Raw genomic sequence first — 26,451 nt, 5'->3', positions numbered from 1 at the left:
CAGATGAAGCTTCGTGAGCCATTTGTTGTATTTTCTGACCCCACTAGATGTTGCTCTCTGTTCATAAAAGGACTCACAGCCCCAAAGCAAACCAAGAGCGACATCTACTGGGGTAAAAAAATACAGCAAATGGTTCACTAAGCTTCATTTGACCATCACTAGTTAAAAGCTCCTCTTTCATTACATGACATTTATTTACATTGATATATACTTAGCAGGCCCTGCAATGGGCTGGCCCACCAATCTTGGGTTGTTCCCCACCTAATGCCCGTAGCTTCCAGGATAGGCTCCAGACCCCCCCCCCCCCCCCCCCCCCCGCGACCCAGAAGGATAAGTGGTTTGGAAAATGGATGGATGGATATATTTAGCAGATGCTTTTATCCAAAAAATGGTGAAAACATGCTGATCTGGGAATACAAACTAGCTCCCTTCCACGCAGAGCATCTGAACCTGCTAAGCCCCACACACTACCACACAGATATCTCAACTTAACTTAGATATTACATCACATGTAACATTTGCTTCACGGCAAATTCTGCCTTGCTTCACAGCAACTTTCTAATCTGAACCTGTGTAAATGTTCATCTCTGTACGCAATGCTCCCACCCCCCCACCAGGTGAAGTGCGGGTTCCACTCCCACCCACGGATGTGCGTGCCTGTGAGGTGAGCGAGTCCTTTGTGGTGATTGGCTGGACAGAGCCGGAGCCCCGAGGCCGTGAGCCACTCACCTTCTACGTGGAGCGGGTGAGCAAGGATCATCCGGAGAGCACGGTTCAGAGTTTTTCCACTTCATTTACACATTTCTCATGTCACACACTTTAAGAGCCACACTTCATCAGCTGGCCCCTCCGTCAAGAGGCACTATTCACTTGATCCTGCAGGTGTCACTGCTTTTTGAAGCATTACATTTAATTTGTCTGACACTTACATCCACATTTACTTACAGCAGAGGGAAGGATTACAATTTATGTCTGCTCTCTGGGATTTGAACCTCGAACCTTTGTGTTGTTAGCATAATGCGCTACTTGTTGAGCTACAGGAGTTACGAGGGGACAAAAAGGGGAAACAAACCTACTACCATTTCCTGGGCCTCCTGGAGGGTTGATTCAATCTCCACTGTAGGTCACTCCAGCACACTGCTGCAGAAGCTCATATTTTAATGCCCATCATATTACTGCCCCCTGCTGGTTACATAATTGTCTGCATCATGACTTTAAACAACATGTGAGCTCAAAGGGTTTTGTTTTTTGGTTTGGAAAAATGTGTCAGGGTTTGCGGTTGAAAGAACAAGCTCTACTACTGTAAAGAAACCTGACATTTCGCCATATTTGCAGTCCTGTTAGTATCTCTCGGCTTCTGAAGTTTCAGCCGTTTCTCCTCTTATCTAGCCTTGCTGGCTTCTCTATACTCCAACATAGAAATGTGTGTGATCTTTGGCCACCTGACACGGCATCCACTCCCTGTGCCAGATGTTTATGTAATTGCAGCTAGAGACACAACTCATTTACTGCTGTAGACTTCTTGCCAAATTTTTTAATCATTAAATGAGACTTAACGTCTGTGTATAATATCTCCAGACTGGAACCGAAGAGGCAGAGCCAATAGCAGCATTTCTGTAGCGTTAGTGAAATGTTACAGGAAGAAGGTGGTGGGACCGGTAGCCGTGAACATCTCAGAGTGGAAATCTCCCCTTGCTCTGCACATAGTGTCACTTCTTAAGACAAATCCCGCCGCTCAACCTTGAAGACGGGTCACATAAGGTGACAGCACCGGGAGAAGTTATGTCATCGGCCGCCTCTCCCTCCGAGAGCTCTTTGCCATGTCAGTCTTATTGCCGAGCCCAGTGTTTTCAAAAAAGACAGGCGGGATCGCAGGGAGCTGCCATGGAGAATTTTTATTCTGCTTGGAAATGTGGCTCCACTCCGTCAGGAAGCATCTGAGTGTGGCCGGGCTCTCCCGCTCCTCCGTACCCCGCTGTAAGGGAGGTGGTGTAGGAGGTGGGAAAAGTGAGCCTCTCTGTCTGTGTCCTCAGTCGGTGGTGGGGCGCGACAGCTGGCACCTGGCCAGCCTGGGCCAGACAGTGGCCTCGCCTCGTTTTGCCGTCTTCGACCTACAGAAGGGCACGTCCTACTGCTTCCGCGTGCGCTCCATCAACAAGTATGGGGTGAGCGACCCCTCACCACCCAGCGAGCACATCTCGCTGGGCCAGCCAGTAGGTGAGCATGACCTTTCTCTTTCCTGCTGACTGGGGATCAGGGGCAGAGACCTCAACTCTTGTGTTTTATTGGATTTCCTGAAAGGAACCCATTTACTGCGGGGGCGGGGCCACAGAAGCACTGGCCCGAGCTGAAAGTTGATTGGCCCCTGGAGTGTCACGTCTTCTGTCAATCACTGAGTCAGTGATGAGCTGTGTACATGTCCTCACCAATCAGTGTCTCCTGTTGTTCTTCACTAGCGCCGCCCTCTCCACCCCATGGCATCCAGGCACTGAGGGACACGGACACCTCGGTGCAGTTGCTATGGAAGGAGCCAAAAGTCACAGAGGGCATCTTGGGCTACTACCTGTACTACTGTGAAGCTGGGACCAAGAAGTGGAGGACGGTGAACAACAAGCCAGTCACCAGCAGCGGGTAAGGGCGCCCAGACCACCCAGACGCAGCCGCGAGGTGCATCCTTACACCGTGGCTCCTTGATAACACTCAGGGTTCTAAGTTAAGAGGAGTTTCCCAGCTAGTACTTTCGGGGCTTGATGCGGCATGTGCTCTCTCGCACTGCACTACATTACCCAGACTGCACTGCCACAACACCCACAGGAGTTACCTTGGACAACCATGCCACATGGCAGAAACAATGAGTGTTATTTTCCGTAATATTGCATTAGGGTGCCTGTGTTTGGTTGATTTCCCTTGGTACCGTTGTCTGAGAAATGTTAGTATGTGCTATAGCCAGGATTGGCTGCGAGTGGTTCAGCACCACTGCCACATGCGCCCTGTGGCCACGGCACTGCTGATAAGAGTGACACCATATCCACGCTCCCTCTGAATCGATGCTTCTAAATCCAGCACCGCTATACTCTCAATCCCCCCCCATTCCCAGCGAATCAGGGCAGACTAGGCTAGCGATAGCCCAGGCTAACCATAGCTTAGCAGAGACCATGTCCTATTCGTGCCACAGGTTCACCATCCATGGGCTCACCCCCAACAAGATGTATGTCTTCCGGGTGAAGTCTGTGAGCCGGGCGGGTAACAGCGAGTACTCTGAGGAATCGACTGCAGTCCGGGCGAAAGCAGCCCTGTGTGAGTAGCGGGAGTGCGCAGATGTCCTCCCCCCGTCCGGAGCGACACTGTCTGGCTGCCGTCACGTCATTTGGATTGAGGATCCTTCTCATGGGGATTTTCAGCTTGAGATGTCATTCAACCAGAAGCGATGTAGCGAGAGCAATGTGTGTCTCAACAAAGGTTATCCTCTGCTAACTAATTCTCTCGGGGTGTCACAGCTAAACTGGTTTTCTCCACTCACCAGTCCATCTGCCGCTGTAGCTCTGCTGACACAGCACAGTTGGCAGTTATATCACAAACCAATAGACTGAACAGCTGGTCAGTAATGCCAACCAGTTCAACAGGTCAGGAGACTGAACTAAAACCAGTTGAAAAATCTAGAGCAGGGATAGTCAACCCTGATCCTGGAGTGCCGGTATCCAGCAGGATTTCCATCCTACCCGGTCTCTGCTGAACCACAATCTGATCTCACCAGATAGTAAATCATCAGGTAGGATGGAAATCCTGCTGGATACCGGCACTCCAGGATCAGGGTTGACTATCCCTGCTCTAGAGGAAAACACTACTGGAATTAGGAGGCAGGACAAATGGGATGATGAAGTTATGCTGTTTGTAGAATCACTTTTATCTGGTATCTGCTGCCTAGCGCAGCTTCGTTAATGATGATCACTTATCGCCATTTGCCGTTTCCATCACTACTGTTTCCTTGGTTACCCCTCAGGTGTCCCTTCCGGGCCATCAGCCATCGTCCTCTTGAACTGCACAGGGACTGAGATGGTGATTGGGTGGAGGGCCCCTACCAGCAATGGTGGGGACCCAGTCAGAGGATACTATTTGGATCAGACTGACACAGCGTCAGCAGTGTGGCATGAGGTCAATACTCAGCCAGTGAAAGAGAGGAGCTACAGGGTAAGGATGTAATCAGCGCCCGAATCTAAAAAAAAAAATCTGAAAAAAAACATATGGATCAATCTTAGTCCTTCCCTGGTCTTGTGAGTGACAGTAGTCTTCATTTTAATATGCAGGCACTTTAACTAATGGTTCAGTAATGTGGTCCACAGCACCCTCTCTTGGCAGTCAACAGAGGTTCGATAAGGTGTTTCCCAAACTAAGATCTTCCTTCCAAATGAGCTTTACCATCTGAAAATGAGTTATGCCCTTCACTGTATTTATATGACCTAGTATTGTGATTGCAATTAAATTAATTAAAATGCACTGCATCGATCTTTTCAGTAGTAAGCATTCAATATAATCACCTGCTTCCAGAGCTGGAGTAAATCGTTCTACCAGGAGTCCTTTCTCCTGTTTAACAGGCAGCAGGCAACTGGTACATCCAGCCTCATTAGAGACTGTCTGAAATGTGAACCCACAGGATTTGAATCTGCCTTGATTCAAATTTATATTCATTTTTACAGCCACTGTGATTGGAATTCTTAAAATAATCTAGCGCCATCTGGTGGCCATAAGTGGATTTCTTATTTTAAAAAAAATAAAAAAACTTTGCCTGAGGAAAGAATTATAATATTAATCAACACGAAAGCACAGAAGTATGTTCCGCGACTTTTATTTAAAATAAATAAATAAGGCCCTGGAGGAAGTGACAAACATATGCCCCTGTTGAGGAGTGCCACTTTTAACTTGGCACATTATGTGTCTAATCTCTTTTGACATCGAATGAAGAGATCTTAGGAAAGGTTAAGTGCCCCTGAAGAAAAAGATCAATGTCCAGATCAATGGAGAGAACGGCCTCTGACTTTAAAACCCTTTCGCTGTGCGGGATCTGTCACAAAGCCCCAGTCATGTTCTCAGTGTGCTCAGCATCTAGATAAAGCCGTCTTTCCATGTGACTAATCCTACCTCATTCCTGTCTGCAGGGACAGTCCCAGTTCCTCATTTGCAAGCCAAACTTATGGATTTCCTTTGGGTGTCTAAAAACTATTAGGCAAAAGGCGGCGGTCTGGAGAATTTTCTAGAAACACAAACAGGAGAGGCAGAAGATGCAGGAATGAAATGTCACTTTTTAAAGCTGGAGATTGCTCTAACTATCCTTGGTCGCCCCCCAAAAACATGCTATTGGAGAAATAAACACTATTTAAAAATACATTAAAAATGAGTCACAGGAACAATAACTGTAATTTTAGGCTGAGAGATGTTCAGTAAAGATGAGGAGAAGAAGCAGTTAGTCATCTGGTGCCAGGATGTCATAATTGAAAATGCAGAGCACTGTGTGACTTCTCTAGACTGCCTAGATCTATTTTTACACCTTAAGTGTAAACCTCCCTGTGTGAAGGAGCAGAAGAATGGGAGTCAGTAGCAGTACCTTATGGTACTAAATGGATGCAGTAAGGATACAGTACAGTATTGGTTCAAGACAGTAAGGGTAAAGTACAGTATTGGTTCAGTACAGTAAGGGTACAGTGTAGTATTGGTTCAGTACAGTAAGGGTACAGTACGGTATTGGTTCAGTACAGTAAGGGTACAGTACGGTATTGGTTCAGTACAGTAAGGGTACAGTACGGTATTGGTTCAGTACAGTAAGGGTGCAGTACAATACAGTAGGAAGAGTAAGTCTGATCTGTTCTGTAGTAAAAAAAAATTTTTTTCATTTGGAGGCAGAGAACAGAAGGACTAATGTTCTAACTGCAGATCTTCTGTCCCTGGGGTTGGTGCCTGTATCTATCTAAGGTACTTACCTGTACGTGGCAGCAGGGGGCAGGTTACCCCGAACCAGCTGTGACTCCGACACCTCGTAGCCATCTGCTTTGCACCCTGGCGCATGCGAGGTAACAAGAGCATCTCTGTTGGCGCACGTGGCGGGTAACTCCAGATTCACAAAGCACCGCCTGTGTCGTCATAACCAAAGCACCAGGCGCCGGTAACATCCGCTGCAGCCAGGAGAGAGCGACGCGGCCGGGAAAGGCGCCAGGCGCCCAGCTGGGCCAAGCGGCTGCCAGCACTTCGGAGACGGCCCGTGCCACGTGAATTCGGTCGCCAGGCAACAAAAGGGGGGTGGTTTCAATGATGGCTGTTTGCAAAGCGGGCTTCTTGGGGAAACTGCAGGGTTCTTATGGAATCACATTTGATTGGTCGGTTGAATTTCATTTAGTGCGGTACATTTTACCGGCAACTTTTGCAGTGATTTATGGTCATATTTCCAGAAGGAAATGAAAACCTGAAAAAAAACCCAAATGCCAATATTGGGAGGACCGAAAACTAATCCTTGACCCCTCCGAGGGGACTGAGTAGTATCCCAGAAAATAACGTCTCCGGAAAGCAAGAAATGACAAATGCGATAGCTGACATTTCAAAGTGAATTTCCTGTAAATCACAGAAGCTGGGCGGTCGCTCTGTGAATCAGCTGCCAGAGGGACTGAAACACAGGCGACCGCATCAGTATACTGGGTCATGCCAGCACACCAGTCCATTTTACTGGAAGTTACTGGGGCTGCCCGATGATCTCTGAGCCAAGGGAAGAGGAGAAATCACGAGGTATGGGAGGCATATTGTGCTGGTAACCAGCTTCGGGTAGTGACTGAAAGAATAAGATCGCAGATACAAGTGGCGGAATTTAGCTTTATTCGCAGGATGTCTGGGCATCTATCTAGGATGCCTGCTGGACACACTAGGAGGGGCTCTGTTCAACCAAGGCAGCACAATAAAAGGTAGGAGGCAGACACAAGACATAAATCTGAGAATACGAGGACTTTAGGTTCACAGAACTGAATGGTTACCTTTCAGACCCCTGTGGTCAGGACCCACCCTCCTCTCTACACCTTCAGCTACTGGAAAAGCTAAGGAGGAAGCCTGGCTTTGAACCTAAGGTCTGTGGATAACTTTCAGGAGGCCTGTGAACTTGGACAGGAAAAAAATTAATATAGCTATTATTTCACGACCTCTGATTAAAATGTAGCATTTCCTTTCATCAACAATATAGGCATCAAACCAGTGTAAAACTGGTAAAACCTGTGACCAATACATATCACATATATTTTGATATCATCATCATGAGAAGAGCCTATATGCTTCACCAACCTACCAAAGGACTTAGTGGCATAAGGTATAGAAAGCCTACTTTAGATGCTAGACTAGACACAGGGTGCTGGAATCCTGGACATGAGCTGGTAGATTATTCTGTAAAATGGGATCGCTGAGTGAGACACTCTGCAGCCTTGTGTGCCCTAAATGTCTGGTAGAGGCAGATAACAAAGGCGTCTTGCAAGCAGTGTAATCAGGGCTCATTTTATGCAAGGAGGAGATCCACAAAATGTACGAGGTCTGCTTGATGCGTTGAAGGTGAGAAGTTGGTCTTTATGTTCCACTTCAGACAGTGCAGTAAGGCGAGAGCAGAACTGAGACACTGACATGTCTTGTTAGATGTTTTACAGTTGCAGTCTGCCTTCTGCCCTTCATTATACCAGAGTTAGGCTCTCATTCCACCTTTATGGGGAGCCAGCACTGCAAGTGATCAGAAATATTGTGTAAATCACCAAGAATCCACAAAGAGACCCAAGTCAAGTCCTAAAAAACTCAAAGTATCGCTCTGTAAGGGTCCAAGGCCTGTTCGGTCCTGCTGATGGGACCGTGTATCTTTTGCCCGAAGGTCAGCGGCCTGCGGTTGGGGCACCGCTACCACTTCCGGGTTTTTGCGACCAACGTCGTCGGCTTGGGACCACCTTCGGAGCCCAGTGACGCGTTCCTGTGTGACCCGTGGACCATGGATGAGCCAGGTGGGTGCAGTGAGGTACTGGTATCCACCTCCGCAGTCCATACTGCCATCGCACATATGTCTCCCAGAGCAACTTCATGCCAGCTTCGTGACTCAGCTGAGGTTCTTCACAGTGTCCTGGGAACGTTCCCAGAAGGTCAGTTTGGGCCTGTGGATGGCGATTCTCCATGTTATTACGTTTCTGTATTCATTGACAAGCAATTTTACTTAATTATTCATTTTCTTCAACATGCCTTATGATACATGTATTAGCTTTGGTTATTCATACAAACTATAATAAGCTACACCCAACCATAGAACAAGGCAAGAACACATTCTGTACAGGATGCTATTAATGATGTTAATAATATGTTAATATTAAAATAGCCTTCTGGGTTTAAGGCTGTTTACTCTCAGCAGCCAGTTTTTTTTGGGTACAGCTGCCTATTAATGCCAACAGCAGATCATGTGGCTGGCAGCAAACCATATAGAGGGTCAAGACATTCGCTTACCTTTTGGTAAAAAAGCAGAACATCTAAGATGTTTAACCTAAGTAAACGTAAATGCGGTGTGATTGTTGATGCCACACCCAGTCACCCTCCTGAGATTCTCACAAACTACAGTACAGTAGAACCTTGGAACGCGAACACCTCTTAACCTGACCAACTCGGCCATCAAATGGGTCTGTTGAATGTTTTTTTGACCAAAATCTTGGAGACCTTGGAGCGTTCAACTTTACCAATTCAGACGTCAAACAGGTCAGTTGAGAAGGACGACACAGCACGACAAAACACACCCGCAAAAAACTTGTATGGATCGTGAAGCGGATCCCCTTCCAAACAATAACCCCTCCATCCCTCCTCTTCTCCACCTGCCACCTCCAGTTTTCAGGAGGAAAAAGCCGGTTCTATGTGAAGCTCGCTACATCTACCCAATATTAGCTACGGAGTGCAGTGTGTGAAGCTGTCCCTTGTATGATATCAGTCAATCATATGAAATGCTAAGGCATCGTGGTTATGTGGTTCATGTACTACATGACCGGAAGTGCCAGCCGTATCAGTGTAGGTGGATTTACAAAAATGCTGAAATTGCTCTCAGCGCCAAGAGGAAATAGAGGAAAACAAAATGGGAATGAGATCACTGACAGCTGGCTTCAGGGTCAGGCGTCCGGATCTGGGGGCCGAGTTCAGCAAATGTTCAAGATCAAAAAGTCCAGATTCGTAATAAGGCAGGCGTAGACCCAGCTCAACCTTTTCAGAAGCCCTGGGTGACTTGGAAGACCCCCCACCAAGAAAATGGATGATCATTTAATTTCCACAATGCACGTAATTCAGGCCCCTGGGCTGCCTGTTCTCCCCATAGCTAGGGATTTCCCCCTCCAAATAGTCAAATGTTAAACAAAACGAAACACATTTACTTTCTTATAAAATTTTTTACTTTTTGCACTTTTACACTCTAACTCATTAGCCTAAGAAACAGATGTGATCAGAAATGAAGGTAAACAATGATGCGGTCACATGAATTATAAATGCCCCAGTGCTGACAGCAGTATCTCAGAGACAAAGGGTAGGGGTGTCGAAAGCCTAGCGGAGCCACAGGGGTCACTTACTTATAAACATTAAAAATGGAGGTCACACGGCCTTACTCGCTGCACAGCTCGTTAACTCCACAGGCTGGCTCCACTTCTCCTCGTTAAAAATTCAGACACGACCGAAGATTATTAAGCAAATGAGCCGTCGCTTCCCACACGGAGAGGGCAGGGTGTGTGTGTTCCCCTTATGATCGCCAGTGTTTATTCATTGTTTTCGACGTGATGACCCATTCGGCCGTGGGCCACTCGCTGCATTACATGTTTCAATCCAGGCCTGGTATGAATGTTTTCCTTAGCCAGCGTTTCCCAACCCAGTCCTCAGGAACCCCCGGACAGTCCGTGTTTTTGCTCCCTTGCAGGTCCCAGCACACTTGAACCAAGCAATTAAGAACACTGGTATAGGTCTACAAGTCAATATTTTCACTGACATGCATTTTCTACCTCTCCTCCTAACATCAGGGTGCCCCTATGACCTGGTGTTCAGAGAAGTGCGCATGACGTCACTGGTCCTGCTCTGGGAGGGGCCTATGTACAAGGGGCGAAGTCAGGTCACAGGGTACCTAGTGGAGATCAGCAGCCAGGACGAGGCAGAGGGCTGGACTCTGCTGACCCAAGATCCAATCCCAGACACCCATCTTAAGGTGAGTCACATTTTGATTTGTGGATTTCTGTGACTGAATCCTGAAATTCACTGCCCCAGAAATGATACACATTTATTCCATAAATGCCTGTAATTTGTGAAAACGTAGCTGATTTCATTACATAATCACAAGAAATATTTAACATTTAGGTTTTTTTCAACTTCACCCTCTTTCTCATAGGTGTCGGGGCTGCAGGCAGGTAAAACCTACATTCTACGCGTTTCTGCAGTCAACAAATTCGGCGTTGGCATGCCCTCCCTGCCATCTGAGCCAATCACAGCTCAGACAAAACCAGGTAACTGAATGGGTGATTGGAAATGATTATTTCCGATTGGTTGATTGAAAATGATGATTTCTAATTAGCCAATGACAGTGGTTCTCAGTCCTGTTCCTGGCGCCCCCCTCCCCCCCACCAGAATGCTTTAATTCCAACCCATACTGCTCTCAACCTGCTACATTCATTATCAGCCTATTAAGGACTATATAAGTCTGATTAAGGTAGGTTTGGAATGGAAACATTCTGGCGGGGGAGGGGGACCAGGAGTAGGACCACTGGCCTCGGACATCCTCACAGTTACTGTTCTGAACTATTCCACCATCAGGAACAAAGGATGTGGAGATCGGGGTGGACAACGATGGCTTCATCTTCTTGGGCATTGAGTGTCCTTTGGGGACTGAGGCCAGCCAGCTGGTGTGGGCCAAGAACTACGCAGAGCCTATTGATGGTGGACGGGCTCGTGTGGAGCTCAAAGGCAACCGGTGAGAAAGAATGAAGAGAAGAGAAGCCAAAAACCTAGAGCCAGGGAACCTACACTACAATGTCATTACCATTGACATTAAATGGTTACGTCTTAGCCAATCAACTAACAGAACAATCACATCATTCTTCCCCGTACTCTACTTGCTGCAGTCTTGATAGCGCAGCATCTGAGTCACGCTTCTCCATTGTCTGGCTCACCCTCCAGGTCCACCATCACGTTCCTGAACCCATCCGAGGAAGACTTGGGCCTTTATACCGTAGTGAAAGGCGACGAGCAGGACATCTCCTCCAGCTACAACTTTACTGCGGAAGGTAGGACTCCGTTGTGGAGAATCATGCTTCATTGTTGGCCGTAAATCTCTGTAATTGATGGCAAGGCTCCATTGTCAAGGTTAATTCTTCATTGCTGAGCGTAGGGCTGCTGTCGAGAGCAAGTCTCCATTATAAGTATCCTTTGTTGATGGTTAAGTCTGTTTTTTTAAGTGCGAGTCTCCAATTTAAAGGCTAAGTGTCTCTTGCTGACGGTTAATCTCTATTGCTGAAGAGCAGCACTGCAGACCAACTGTACTTCCTGGCTTTTCACATCTGAGATCATTACTCAAAAATCATATTAAACCTTCATAAAAAGGCCCAGTCTGGCTCAAGACCCCTGGGATTGTGAGCACACAACCATGTGTTTGTTCACCTCTTATGGTGTCTTACTGCCTAATTTGAACATCTATCTCTGTATGCATTCATGCGTAATGCATCGGTCTATATGACTGATGGATAGCATCCATACATCCATTTTCTGTAACTGCTTGTCCTATTCGTGGTCATGGGGGGGGGGGAGTCTGTAGCTTATCCCTGAAGCTATAGGCACAAGGGAGGGAACTATGCAGGATGGGCCACCAACCCATCACGGGGCACACTCACACATCAGTCACACACATATGCACACCTACGGGCAATTTGGTAACTCCAGTTACCCTCATCACATTTTTGGACTGTGGGGGGGAAACCGGAGTAGCCAGTGGAAACCCCACTCTGACACAAGGAGTCCTGGTCCTCGACTTATGAGGCAACAGTGCTAACCACTGCGCCACTGCGCCACCCCCTGATTGATGACATGTATACCGGGTCTTGTTTTCCCCTCAGATCTGGAGAAGATGCAGGAACTCAGCTGGCAAGTCAGAAATCCACGTAAGTGTTTGTGACGCCGAACTGCGGCCTGTAATTTGGGCAAAAAAGAAAAGCGTTGTTTCTCCACACCATAAACGGTGCCACACCCCCATAATTTAATTCCCAAGGAAACTGTGCTGGTTTTGAAGAGCTTGACAGGAGCATGCTCACAATGACGATAAGATATGACCCGACTTTAAAAAGCATGTATTATGCATGACATCCTGCCAAACTTGATCTCCAATTATTGCGGCGCTAGGAAGAGCCGTGCTCAGCTGTCTTGAAGGGAAAGGTTGAGTCTCTGAACTCAGGCCATCACCATCAGGAACGGATGTTGTTTACTGAACCACTGGCTAGTCTAGCCTTCTAGCACTCATTGAAAATAATGCGTCCCTGTGACATCTACGCATTATTGAGAAATGTCAGAATCAAGATAGCAACCCCCTGGCACCCCTGACAAAATGCCACCTTAGACCCCCTGCTATGGTCCTTTTGGTACTTTTTGCTGAGTGGGGAGGAGAGTCCCTCCCAGTAGATTTGGACCCTTAGGGGTAATCACGGGTCCTCGAATGTTTTGTCGCTGTGGCGGCCATCTTGTAGATGCTTGTCCTAGACATGGTCACCGTCAAGGCCGGAATAAGAGTAATAGGTGCCGCCGGATGACAACACATGTGACGTCATGTCAGGAAGAAACAGAGCTGATTGGTAGCTCATGAAGTTCAGCGATGCATCCAACACAGGGAAAATGTTACATAGTTACATACATGTTTCAGTAAGTGCCATACTAAAAGAACAACATATAATCATGTTAAATAATTTAGGTATGAAATTGCATCAGTTTCTTAAAAGACATTTGTGAATGGGATGACAAGGACTTGGTGTGTGTGTGTCCCCTGGCATGGTGCCTAAATGCCCACAGATTATCAGTGTTCAAACGTAAGCTATTCATGATTCCGAATGTCGGTCTTGTCTGCTGTAAAAACGAGAAAAAAAAGTCCAGCATGGGGGAGAGTGGGAATCGGTTTGGGAGGAGTCGTGTGTGACGTCCACGCTGCCCACCGCAGTGATCGCTCTGAAGACGCCCTGGACGGTGGACGTGTCGGAGCAGGGCTCCATCCGACTGTGGCTGCAGACGGAGCCACTCAGTGAGGCCGCGCAGCTGCACCTCATCCTGAACGATCGGGAGATCACCAGCACCCCGGTGAGGAGTCTCTGCCTCTCTCCTCCGGGGAGTCGGTCTCCATGGAAACGTAAAATGATATTGCCGCCGTTAGGATATAAATACATTTTTATTAAAGTTAGACCTTAAGCTCATAACTTAAGATCTGCTTTATTAGATATCGGGTTGTAAATGTAGGTTGTAGGTAAATGTAGGTTTGTGACAGTCTTGTTTCGTGTAGTGGGTCATCTTATGCGTTAATCCAGAACCTTTCAGTCTTTACATTTTATTTTCAAGCTCATTGCTGTGTTTTACACCTCAATATAATCTGTGGCATATTCTTTCTAAGGCATCAGTGCCTAGAGATTTTGAGATTCATGAGAGCATATTGAGCCCGAACGCAAATCAATCCAAATATGTTCCAAATTATTCAGGGCCCCTATCACTCAGTGGCCCTTGGAATTCTCCTACCCCCCGCCCCCCCATGGCACTCCTGACATAACACATCCCATAAGGAATGTTAATTGTGAGACACAATTACGTGACTGTGGCTCAGCTCCATCTCCGTCGTTCTCCTCGCATCGTTCCCAGGAGCGCAAGATTAACTTCCACAAAGCTCACGGAATTTTGGAGGTTCTGATTGACCAGCTGTGCCCAGATGACGAGGGCTCTTACACTGCTCAGCTTCAAGACGGCCGCGCAAAGAACCAGTTCACCCTGGTTCTGGTAGATGAAAGTAAGGCCTGATCTTCTACATTGAACCTGCTGTAATTATCCATTGGACAGTGGGAGGTCGTCGTTAGACGGAAAAACCAAAACACAGCTCTCTGCATTCATTGCATGTGTGTTATGGATATGGGCAAAAAAATACTACTTTTTACACACAAAGGTTCTGTTCCTGCAGGCAATATTGTATGTTGTTCCCACAAATGTCCCTGTTAGATACTAATTAGGCTCATGAGTTCACTGCAAAATGAAGTTTCACTTTGAGTAAGTAGGTCGAAGTCAAACTTAAAAAAAAAAAACACTGCCACAAATTGTTCCACATAGATGCAAATTCATTTTTTAGATTCATTAGCACATTAATTAGCTTAATTGAGCCTTTTTCAAATGAGCTGTCAGTACTGAAAGTGTGCCAGAGCAAGAGGTGGTCGGAGATCTAGAAGATCATCACACCAAGGTTTGGTTGTGTATGTTCTGCTTCTGTCCGGTTGGTGGTAAGCTAACCTCGCTGTTCTGTCGTTGGCAGAGTTCCGTCAGACACTGGCCCAGTCCGACGCCAAAAGGAAGAACTGGAAGAGAAAGTCGGGTGAGTGACCTGGGGGTCGCCGGCCCAGACTCCATCCACCCAGAGGCTCACTGGCCTTAACTAAACAAGACCAGAGTCTAAAAGCAAATGAACCACCACACTGCATATCCCAACTCAAGCATAACATGCAGCCTCAGCTCACAGAGAGATAAAGGTCACGGGGTAAGGAACTGCTCCCTGAGTGCTGAAGGAAAACCAAAGGCCTGGTTAGATTCTGATCGACTTCCAGGAGCCAGGGGAATGTAAGTCATTGATGGATCATGATCTGCCCTTCCAGGACCTCACTTCCTGGAGTTTCTGTCCTGGCAGGTGACGAAGGACTGTGAGCTAATATTCAGATGTCAGGTGCGTAATATTACCTCTGGGTTACTGTATATTCCGAGCCTTTTGCAATTTGTGTTCTGTAAAGATGATGGTCCATCGGGCATGAACTCTGTATAGAAGCATCTAGCGTGACTCTGCATTTTCTCAAACACATCAGCGAGTGACATGTGTTTTCTGTGTGTGTGTGTGTGTTTGTGTGTGCGTGTGTTTATGTGTGTGTCTGTCTGTGTGTGCACCCGCGTATCCTGGCAGGTGACCAACGTGAACAGGGACACCTGTCTGAAATGGTTCAAAGACGGGGGGGAGATCAGCAATACCACTTATGACCTGAAGACCGGGGTTAGCACGTACACTGTGCCACAGGTAACAAGAGCTACACCAGGCCCTGGCTGAAGGGGGTGGTCATTCAGAAAGTGTTTATGGAGTCACATTAACATAGACAGAGGCCACGGGGCTGTTTGAGTTGTCAGAGCCCCCAACCCCCCTTCTTTGATGTTGGGGGTGGGGCGGTTGCTGGCAATGATAAAAGTCGTTGACCAGTTGGGTGGAGGGCGGAATTTAAAATTAAAAACTTCAGCCTGGGTTATCCCATGTATTACGGTGCCCTGCTTACCAATTACACATCATGCTGATTATGATCCAGTATAAAATTATGTCAGTTCCCATGACGAAAAGAGTGACATCATCCTGTGCTGGATGGGTTTAGGGTTTAGGCGTAACCAAACATGCAGGCGGAAGCTGCCCGTTGGGTGTGTTGATTTTTCCCTGGTGACTTCTGTTTTTTTGGGAAAACGCTTCCTGAATTTACATTACGCCAACCACACATGCGGGGTTAATGAAAGAGTTCAAAGGGTTAAACTGTTTAAAACCTGAACTCACAGCTCCCTGTAAGATGACACAAATGCAGCGGTGATTTGAGACCATGAGAATCATTGACATACCTGCATGGTTCAGAATGAGAAGTCAGACTCAGGGGCACCGTAAAGGGGGAGGGGGGGGCGCATTAGGACTATATGTTACATAATTGGATTTGTCTGGGTTGCAGCCCAATATGATATTCTGTCATTGGGCCCAAAGTCCCTAGGGGCGCCCCTAGGTAGGATGTGTCATACAGCACTTGAGGTTAAGGAGAAGACTCTCCTACTGTATTGCTGAGTTATTTATTAAGCTTAAAGCTTGCTGATAGTAACCCTGTCTCTGTAGGTCACAAGGAAGGAAACGGGGGTGTACAGGGCGGTGGTCTCGGATGGCAGAGGAGAGGACGTCAGCACGCTGGAGCTGGTGGATGAAGGTGGGTCAGCTAGGACACCTCCCTGGGCCACTGTGAGCCCGAGATCCTGCCCAGCACACAACCCCCACCCCCCCCCCACCCCACTGAGTGTCCCCGCTGTTCAAATGCTCACTCCGTCCTGTCCTTTCCTCGGCAGAGTTCGAGAAGCTCCAGCAGAGACTCAGCAAACAGTGCGGTATGTCTTCGCCGAGGTCCGTTCCACACGCATCAAGCTCGCATGTCTTCCATCTTTGATGTGATGTTTTTTTACCAAAAAAAAGTAGCACAGCTGAAACTTGAGTCAGTTTGAGTGAAATTTACAGGCAGCCTTAGCTGCCAGTACAGTAACTCAGGTCACAGGCCAATTTTCATGCAAACTGTTCAGTTTGTTGCGGCATTTTAAAGCAGAAACACCAGACTATGACAGATTCTATAGCTGACAGTCAGAAATATTCCAGCAAAGCCCAGCAATAAAACCATATTCGACGCCTTCAGTACCAGTAGATTCTTCTCTCACTGCTGCCTCTCCTCACTCAGCTCTGTCTGCCGGCCCCCTGGAGGTTCAATGCACCGCTGAGGGCTTCAAGATCTCCTGCTCTCTGAAGTACTACCTGGGATACCTGAAAACCAGCTGGTTCCACAGGTGAGTTTCCCTCCATGCCACGTCCTGCCCGCTTTAGCTTTCGCTCAGCCACAAGCTGATCTGACCCCAGGGCACAATGGCAGCCCTACACGCCCCCTTGCCAAAATGGTCCAGGTTTTGTGATCAGCGGCTGCCGCTTCCTCACTCTGCCTTTGCATCAGGGAGAAGCGGATCGACCAGGACCAGAGAGCTCTACCGGGCAGCAGCATGCAGAAGCTGTGGGTGGAGATTCTCGGGCCCACGGAGGGTGACAAGGGAAAATACTGCCTGCAGATGTTCGATGGGACTGAGACTCATACGCGTACACTGGACCTGTCTGGCCAAGGTACACACTGTCCAGCAGGGGGCGACATACGGAAGTGGAACAAGTGCAGGACATGAGTGGGGGGGGGGGCACTTATACCCTTATGCATGTTGTATCTGACATCAGTGAGGCTATGTGGTGTTCGAATTGCATCAGAGGTCTTTGGCGGGGGAGCTGACCAGGTGGTGACAGTAATAGTTGTCGACCAGAAAGGGTGGGGGGCTGAATCTTGTTGAAGTGGGATTAAAAAACGATAAAATGCACTGGGTCACAAACCCACTCACTCCTGGGCAGAGTTGGGCATTTCAGGTCCAGAGAGTAAAAGTCCAGACCAGGATTTTGTTTCAACCAGCCAGTTCAGCATAAGGAGTCACAGTCACAGAGTCTGCACTTTTACTCTCTGGATCTGAAATGCCCAACTCTGCTCATGGGGAACATGCTCGCTATGACAGATGGCCAGTCCAGGCCTGGATCCCCCTCAAGTCGGTAACCACGTGTAGCCAATACTGCTACTTTATATTATCTGAGTGTCTAAACCTATGTGTTCCATCACCTGGCATCTACCCAGAGCTCTGTTTCACGAGCCCTAAGGCCCTTTTCTGTCCTCTTCCCCCAGCTTTTGAAGATGCCATGTTGGAGTACCAGAGGCTGAAGTACGTAGCAGCTTAGCCGCCCGACCATAGACGTCACCGCCAGCAGACTCACAGCATGGGAGTCTCTGTGACATTAACCGCCATTAACGGCACGCTGGCCCGGTATTACACCTTAATAATGTCACTGTGCTCCCTAACACTGTGTAACAGGCATCCACGCAGCTGATCAATCACTGCGATGTCACAAAATAACCTCTGACTAATTGATTAATAGGAGGTGTATTTTAAAAAAAAAAAGCGATTCATGATGTCCCCGAAAATTTGAGCCCAGAGACGAGTGGGCAGAGAGGAATTCACGGAAAATCTAGTAGCTAATTAAAGTGCGACATTAATAAATGATTAAATGCATGTGAAGCTAAGAAAGCCAGCGCAGGTTCCCCTTAAATGTCATCCGTTAAATTGCACTTTAATTGCTTTTTTTCTGCTCTGTTTGGCCCTTTTGAACCGAAAGGTGTAAAATGCTTCCTTCATACTCTGACTAACATAATGAGTAATAACTTTTTTATTATATAAGTGATTACACCTTTGTATAAATATTTGATATTTTGTATCTCGCCTTCTCTCCCTGCCTGTGTCTTCATCCTTTAGGCAGGTGGCCATTGCAGAAAAGAGTAAGTGGAGCTCATGTCATCCGAAAACCTGCCTGCATCCTTCAGCTGCTCTTGTTTCTCATTTTCTGCTTTAGAAATTCCTTACTGTCCCAATTCTTATGTCTCATTCTGTTCTTCCTGTTCCTATTCTTATATCTCATTCTGTTCTTCCTGTTCCTATTCTTATATCTCATTCTGTTCTTCCTGTTCCTATTCTTATGTCTCATTCTGTTCTTCCTGTTCCTATTCTTATGTCTCATTCTGTTCTTCCTGTTCCTATTCTTATGTCTCATTCTGTTCTTCCTGTTCCTATTCTTATGTCTCATTCTGTTCTTCCTGTTCCTATTCTTATATCTCATTCTATTCTTCCTGTTCCTATTCTTATGTCTCATTCTTTTCTTCCTGTTCCTATTCTTATGTCTCATTCTGTTCTTCCTGTTTCTATTCTTATGTCTCATTCTGTTCTCCCTTTCCCTATTCTTATGTCTCATTCTGTTCTGCCTGTTCCTATTCTTATGTCTCATTCTGTTCTTCCTGTTCCTATTCTAATGTCCGTATCCTTTTCACGTTTATCCCCCTTCCATATGAAATGAATGTTGTGCACAATCTGTCTTTAAAATTCTCTGTTATTATGAGATTGTAAAACCTCTTTTTCCAGACCGTGCCAGAGTGACAAAGGGACTTCCAGATGTGGTGGCCATCATGGAACATAAGGTCTCTCTCACTTGTTTCGCTACGAGGAGCCAAGTTGCAGCGTGCTACCACAGGTGGAAATTTCAGGTCCAGAAAGTACAAATCCGGAGCATGATTTACTTTCAACCAACCAGTTGAGTATAAAGAGTCACAGTCACAGAGTACTCAACAGGTTGGTTGAAACAAAATCCTGGTCTGGATTTGTACTTTCAGGACCTGAAATTTCCACCTCTGCGTGCTGCACATATGTCACAAAACCATTAACTTTTAATTATCAATTAATTGGGAAAATAATTATCAATTAAAGGGACAATACAAGGAATTAAAATCATCCCTAAATTGTTCATGCTATATAAGAAGAAAATTACATTTGTGTACATGTGCTTAATGTCACCTGTCTGACAAATGCAGGAAACTACGGCAGTAACACTTTACCTGAAGCGGTCATCTATAATGCATAGTAGATATCTTCATGATGCATTATAATGGTCAGTATAAGAATTAAGAATGCATTGTGCTGCATTATGAAGGTATTTATAGCGCATTATACATGAGAGATACATAAAGCAGTCATAATGCATAATAAACATGGTTATAATGTGTTATGCCTATTCAGAAACACTTGAGCCAGGTATATAATAGTTTATTAATGCATTATAATGTGTTCCGAATGCGTTCATAGATCACTATAGATATGGCATTCATAAGAAAACTTACCAAAATGGTATTAATGGTATTAATATTATATTTACAGTTAATTTTCAGAATGCCTCTGCAGATACTTCACGCTCTACGACCGAATGGTAGTGGTGAAATGAGTCAGGTGACAGAAAAAATGTTTGCTTTAGCTCCATTGACTGATACGAGCCCATGCTGCCCCCCCCCCCCCCCCCCCCACTCCCGCCCCTACCCTGCCTGCAGACTTTGTGCTTAACCTGCTTTGTGGAGGGTGACCCAGCCCCTGAGATGTTCTGGCTGAAGAACGACCGGGAGCTCTTCTCCGCCGGACAGTACAACATCTCCAGTGACCACCAGTGCACCACCCTCACCATCAACAAGGTCAACATGGAGGACTCAGGCCTCTACAGCATATTCACCCGCAACAAGCACGGCTCCCAGACGGTGAACGTGACAGTCAGCGTGTACAAGCGCGGGGAGAAGCCGCGGGCCGGCGCCGTGGAGATGTAGAGACAGGAAGAGTGTTTGCATGGTGTGTGTCAAACTAACACTGTAGAGAAAAGGCAATGTGGTTTTGTATAATTGAGTGAAGAAAGCAGGCTGTGATTGTGTAACCCCACTAAGAAAACACATATCAGTGTTCCTGTTATAGATTCAGGAGCAAGATTTTACACTATCCAATTAATCACATTTGATAAAAGCAGTTTATGTGGTGTGGGGGTGACACGGTGGTTAGCACTGTTGCTTCAATCCACTGGGATTACTGAGCGCATACAAAATGGATGACAAGTCTCTGTTGTTCACGTCTACAACACTCTCAGTCCTCTACCTGCACTGTGATTGACACCCCCGGCGCCCTGTCCAAATGTGCCACAGAATACAAACCCTGAAGCTGCACGTTCAGCCAAGTTTCTCCTCCCAGATATCGAATACGAAGCCAGGAGTGTCTCCGCCCTTCCCCTCGTTTGGTCTCTGCTCTGCATTTTTTTAGATCAAATAGGCACCGCGAAGAAGACAACTCAGCATTTACAAGCCCAGTTTTTATGACTGACACTTGATTTCATTGTAGTTCTGTAGCCATAAATTCTCTGTGCTGATTGGGTGAAGATACAGAGAATCGCGCTTGTGTTGCAAATAAACCTACAGCTTCTTTCAAGCTCCCCTGTCTGACTCCGTTTCTCTCCTCCACGAGAATTTGGCTCCACGTTGTATTTCTGCTGTGCAAACTCGGGCCAGTTCATTCTGTACATCTGCAGAGTAAACAGAGCCACGTACACTAAGTCGTTCACCCGGGAGCAAACGGAGACAGAATCACCTTTGAATCCATGTTGGTGTCTCTACCAAGGAAATGGAGGAGGGGACATTGAACGCCGAAGCCTGCAACATGCAGCAGAAATTCCCAGATTGACACGGATAAACAAAACAGCCTGAAATGAACCTGCCCTGCTGGTGCCTGGAGTGACAATTTAACCTTGGTGAGGTAGCAACAGTTTCCCCCAGAGCGCAGAAAACCACGTAAGCCTCCGATGGGTCTGATTAAGAGCACAAGTTAATCACCCTGTTTAGCTCATCCCTCCGGTACTGATACTACGGCTGAGACTGCAGTGACCGCCTCAGAAAGGATGTCTGGGGATTGACATGGACAGGTGGTGACAGTGGTAGAGGATGATTATTCTCTGGCAGTGTTTCTCAATCTGGTCCTCGGGAACCCACATGCAGTGCATGTTTTTGCTCCCTTCCATACCTCCCAGTATGTGGACTGTCTGCTAGGGAGCTTTGAGGGAGCAAAAAGGTGGACCGGCTTTGGGTCCCCGAGTACTGCATTGGGAACTTTTTCTGCACTTTATTGTGAGCCTCTGCTTAGCCGTGATCAGGCAGCATCATGTAGATCACCCTAGCAGCGCTGATGTAAGCAATCTCCAGGTTGTTCAAACATCCCCTTGGGATCCGCCCCAGGGATGGGGGCGGGGGCTGATCTTTGGACAAATGCTGTTATAAAAACTCGAGAGGGACTGAGGGCCCGCCACACGTCGGCGCTGAGCTCCCACGTCACCCCCTCTTCGTGTCAGACAACTCTGCAGTCTAGCGACCATGGCCTTCACAGGAACGTGGCAGGTGTATGCCCAGGAAAACTATGAGGAGTTTCTCCGGGCCATCTGTGAGTACCTTTAAGTCACGTCGTGATTAATAACGCTACAAGACGTGGGCCTGCATTATCATCCTAAGGTGACCGTATACCGTATAAGACAAAAATTCCCAGAATCGACGACATATTAGCGATTTGACATTGTGTGCTCTGTAATCATCATTTCGGTGCACCATTTGCGCAGCGTCCCCGAGATGAACTTTTTATTTCATTCTGACTCCGCCCGCTGTCCACGATAGGCTGACATAAATGTGACGCTACATTCTTGTGCTTCTGTTATTTAATAGTAAATGTCATAACCGTATAATGTCTGCTGTGGAATGCGCGCTTTTCGTTAGTGTTTAACCATGAGTGCCGTTTAAATTCTTAGTTTCCCTTTCTGTCCTGTTTATGGTATTAAGCCAATAGTGGCTGTTAATAAAGAGAGCGACTTCCATTTTAAATGAGCTGTCATCTCTTTTATTAAAATGATACGCTCTTGCCACAGTATGTTTCTTTGTGCTATACGTGTGAGTCTGCTGCATCAAAAACATGCTGCGCCCCCTATAGGTCTGGAGTGGAAAATAAAGAACAAGGTAGCAGACTGGTTTTAAGCATGTGACAGACTGCTCTCGCAGACGTGTGCCTGAACATCATCTGAAGTTTACGGCTACCTTTAGGGTTATTCTGGGTTCAAAGCAACAGGGTCAGTGGGAAGGAGGCAGCAGTGCAGCACACACTGGGTCTAAGGAACTGGTTCCATCAAATAGCAATTCTAAGAAAAAGGTAACATGAGAAGTAACGTTTCGAGGGTTAATTTTTTGGGGCACCTTTCCTGTCAGAAATGAGGAATGCAGCTATAACTGTTTGATAACCGACAACAAACCCCAACGGTAAGAACAGTATCAGCTCTTCTCAAACTTCCTAAATGTTCCTTCTCCAAATCAATAGGAGATATGAGACTAGTGGAAAAATTGTGTGGGTATTGTGAGAGCATTGTGAGAGAATTGTAGCCCTTACTCAGAATCTTGACTTTACTACCCATGATGGGTTTAAAAGCCTCATTCCTGCCACTGCCAAGAACAAACTGCAGGAAACCCATATGGAAGGAGAAATAAAGCCTTCAGATATTTCAGAGCAAGCATGTGTGCAGTAGTGTATGAGATCCATCACCACTGCTTGGCTGCACAGGTAAATATTTTACACCCCAGCTTCTGCGATACAGCAGTAATAAACCTTTTTAAGCTTAATGGGGGTGTCAGTTTAATGACCTTTTATTTCGAGCAACAAATTGGTTCTTAGTATTTGCTGTCAAGATGCTTTTAGTAAAAAGCTCCTTCTGAAGATCTGAGATGCCAAAAAGGGAATGTTTTTTAATGTCCAAGGACAGGCCAGAAGTTTATAAATAACAGAAGAGTGCCAAAGAGCACTCGCACATGTGTCTGCGACACCATATGCCCTTCTCCTCAACATGTGTCTATTTATGGAGTGATTTAAAATGTGCAAACACTTGAATGTACAAGAGTCCCTCATCTGTTATCTATTTATTAATCATTTTTATTGTATTTTTGTTCTGGGTGCGGCTAAACGAACTAGATTCCCAATATACTAAGGAGTGGTGTGTCTCTCATGGAGAGAAGGATGGGGCAGGCAAAACCCAAAGAATCCCATACCTTGTAGAAATGGAATTTTAAAGTGCATTTTCTCTGGTGAGGATTCACTGAACGATCTCATTACAGGTGCAGGAGACAATGAAGTCTAACGGTATTTTGAGTGTGAGTTAGTCTTTCCAGTAGCTTGTCACCAGTACAACCAACCTGTTCCCATTCACTCATGAGCCTGGCGGTGGCCTTGAAGGTGACAAAAAAACATGGGAAATATTCAAAATGCTTCTCGGTGTAATGAGAAGTCACCGTGAGATTCACTCTGGTCGGGATGACACACGGGAACCTGTGGCATGGGAACAAAGCATGGTAAAACACATGCTACTTTTTCAGCATCTAGAGGATGCAGGGGAGACATAAAAATAGTGGCTGTGTCAGGGAGGAGGGGGAAACAAATAGTAAAGTAAAGGGGGTGCATCCAGTGATAATCGCAGGAGGTAGGACAGGCACTGGGGTCTGGTCAGATTTATTGGGTGAATAGGAAGACAGCATCAATTTGCAAGCTGACATTAGGGCTGAATAAACACAGACAAATACATTCACCTGACTACCCCCCACCCTCCACCCTCATTCTATCAAGCGGCTCGAACCTCAGACTCCTAACACAACCATGTTTGCTTCAGCGCTACCTGAGGATATGATCAAGATGGCCAAAGACGTCAAGCCCGTGACAGACATCCAGCAGAACGGCAATGACTTCGTGGTCACGTCCAAGACCCCTCGCCAGTCTGTAACCAACTCCTTCACCATCGGCAAGGAGACTGAGATAACCACCCTGGATGGCAAGAAGCTCAAGGTTCTTCTTCTAATAAACATCTAAGGGAATCAGCTGGTTAAACCCCACAGACGTGTTACTTGAGTGTTCCATATTCCATATAGCCATTCAGTGACAGTGACATTCTTTGCTAATTATACTTCACAAAACTGGCAGTGCTCAGTTAAGTGGGAACTAAATTACTGCCATTTTGCCTAAACGATTCATTAATTACAATTTTGCATAAAAAGCAACGTGAGTATCATTAACATCTGCAGCACGCTCTTCATTTCAGAAACCAGGAAGTGATGGAAGAACAGAGACTGGGTCATTTAGCCACTGGGTCATTTAACTCATTTCCCATTGGTTGGTTTCAGGGGTGTTCCTAGTTATTGAAGAGATCAGGGGCGGAGTCAAGTTTACCTGTGGTTTGACTTTTGAAGGAAGATTGACATCAGTGCTAAAATACTCGGGGCCAGACTTAAAATGATCAGGCCTAACAAGACCCCCTGCTAGCTTTTGTGGTTATTAATGGATAAACTATGCAATGATTGACAAAGGAAACAAAATCCCTGGCATGTACAGTAGCAGTCACACACCCAGCCATAGAAAGGTTTATTTGTACTATTCTCTATATTGTACAATAATTATAAAGACATAAAAATGACAAAATACCATATATTGATTATGGACTGACCAAAAAAGTATTAACCATAGGTTTGGGGGGGCAGCTCTGTGATTTGGGACTCAGAAGGTTGTCAGTTCGAATCCCGTGGCCAGCAGAGTGGTCCAACCTTCGGGCCGAATGAGTGAGGCCCTTAACCCCAGTTGCTCCAGGGACTGGCTGATCATACCGTCTTCCTCTACGCCAGTTCCATGAGGTGGCCTCCTGGGATGCTGTTCCAGCTGTCCTGAAGGAGATCCCACATATATACTGAGCTCTCATTGGCTACTTTTCCTTCATTCTCTGGTCAAAACCATTTCTACTATGTTCAGGTCAGGTGGCCACGTCATGTGATGCGACAATCTATCACTCTCCTTTGTAGGCGGCTTGGCGTGTCTAAGCTTTTGACTGGTACTGTTTGTCCAGGGTGGTTTATGTTTCTTTAAATTGCCCTTAGTGAGTGATCGAGTGCATGTGTGACAGCTGGTGACAGAATTCCATCCCCCCAGGATGTAACCTGCTTTCTTCCCTCTGTGTTTTGTCTCTGGATCACTGGGGGGTCCAACTGTATGCCCAATTGAACAGACAGTCTGTTTTGATCACTTTAGCAGACACAGACAAAAAAGGGCCATTTAAACACATTTGTACGATTATATTATTTTTAGCTTCTACCTTGGATTCATTTTGTATTTATTAATGCTCCTTTGGGGTTGTCATAAACGTAATTTTATTGTGCTACACAATGACAATAAAGCGCTTGAATAATTTGTTACCCCTGACTGCAGATGTTCCAAGGTATTCAAGATTTCTGCAGCATTTGCGATCAGGAAATAGTGTAGAATTCACCAACACATTGTAGATTTCAGTGTAATCCCGACATTGGTCAGTGTTTCACTATCTCTTTACAGTGCACAGTCAGATTGGAGAGAGGCAAACTCATATGTGAGACGGACAAATTCTCCCACGTCCAGGAAATCAAGGGGGATGAGATGGTGGAGGTTAGTAACAAGAGCGTAACACCACAGCAACCCTTTACAGCACATCAAAAGACTATTTGGTTCTTTTTGTGTAGGACAAAACGCTTTGTTTTCACCAGGTCTTATCCAAAAACGGTCAATAATATGTGTGAAGCCTCCATAATATATTTAGACACACAAGACAATGAACCGCTTCACAGAGATCTACTTAAATCCCTGTATTTTAATTTCACAACCCCCGTTTTTTCTGTTACAGACTATCACCAAAGACTCCGCAACTCTGATCCGGAGAAGCAAGAGGGTCTGATGTGGTCCGCAGCGCTGCTGGGCGGGACATCCGCTCGCTCGGGGAATGTCATTGGCTATTTAAATAAACCCTGTCATTGGACAGAAATGAAGTGGAAAACGCTTTTGGTGTTTATTTACTATTACAGAAGACTGATTATTTATTCGTTGATTCATTCATTTATTTTCCTGTTTGTTTGTTTTAATGAACCGGTAACAAAT

At 46.2% G+C, this 26,451-nt stretch overlaps 2 protein-coding genes across 2 annotated transcripts in view; both read left to right on the top strand.

Annotated features, from left to right (window-relative positions):
- The window catches only part of myom3 (myomesin 3), a 43,871-nt gene extending 22,955 nt beyond the window's left edge, over window positions 1-20,916 (top strand). Inside the window, exons 14-37 of the mRNA XM_049004820.1 lie at window positions 618-745; window positions 2,034-2,217; window positions 2,457-2,631; window positions 3,176-3,297; window positions 4,001-4,188; window positions 7,880-8,006; window positions 10,035-10,216; window positions 10,397-10,511; window positions 10,819-10,975; window positions 11,182-11,288; window positions 12,114-12,158; window positions 13,202-13,338; window positions 13,888-14,032; window positions 14,546-14,605; window positions 14,883-14,950; window positions 15,182-15,292; window positions 16,133-16,220; window positions 16,357-16,395; window positions 16,737-16,842; window positions 17,004-17,167; window positions 17,763-17,799; window positions 18,388-18,410; window positions 19,048-19,103; window positions 20,004-20,916. Coding sequence (XP_048860777.1) covers window positions 618-745; window positions 2,034-2,217; window positions 2,457-2,631; window positions 3,176-3,297; window positions 4,001-4,188; window positions 7,880-8,006; window positions 10,035-10,216; window positions 10,397-10,511; window positions 10,819-10,975; window positions 11,182-11,288; window positions 12,114-12,158; window positions 13,202-13,338; window positions 13,888-14,032; window positions 14,546-14,605; window positions 14,883-14,950; window positions 15,182-15,292; window positions 16,133-16,220; window positions 16,357-16,395; window positions 16,737-16,842; window positions 17,004-17,167; window positions 17,763-17,799; window positions 18,388-18,410; window positions 19,048-19,103; window positions 20,004-20,270 — 2,831 coding nt within the window. The 3' untranslated portion in view covers window positions 20,271-20,916. The remainder of the gene's footprint in view (window positions 1-617; window positions 746-2,033; window positions 2,218-2,456; window positions 2,632-3,175; window positions 3,298-4,000; window positions 4,189-7,879; window positions 8,007-10,034; window positions 10,217-10,396; window positions 10,512-10,818; window positions 10,976-11,181; window positions 11,289-12,113; window positions 12,159-13,201; window positions 13,339-13,887; window positions 14,033-14,545; window positions 14,606-14,882; window positions 14,951-15,181; window positions 15,293-16,132; window positions 16,221-16,356; window positions 16,396-16,736; window positions 16,843-17,003; window positions 17,168-17,762; window positions 17,800-18,387; window positions 18,411-19,047; window positions 19,104-20,003) is intronic.
- A 135-nt stretch (window positions 20,917-21,051) lies between these two features.
- On the top strand, window positions 21,052-26,350 carry fabp10a (fatty acid binding protein 10a, liver basic). Its single transcript, XM_049004826.1, has 4 exons — window positions 21,052-21,918; window positions 24,173-24,345; window positions 25,876-25,965; window positions 26,201-26,350. The coding sequence occupies exons 1-4, from the start codon at window positions 21,852-21,854 to the stop codon at window positions 26,249-26,251; spliced, it is 381 nt and encodes a 126-aa protein (XP_048860783.1). The 5' UTR covers window positions 21,052-21,851; the 3' UTR covers window positions 26,252-26,350.
- The last annotated feature ends 101 nt before the right edge of the window (window positions 26,351-26,451 follow it).

This window comes from Brienomyrus brachyistius, unplaced genomic scaffold, assembly GCF_023856365.1.
Source record: "Brienomyrus brachyistius isolate T26 unplaced genomic scaffold, BBRACH_0.4 scaffold121, whole genome shotgun sequence".
Lineage (NCBI taxonomy): Eukaryota > Metazoa > Chordata > Actinopteri > Osteoglossiformes > Mormyridae > Brienomyrus > Brienomyrus brachyistius.
This window is presented reverse-complemented; position numbering and strand designations above follow the sequence as displayed.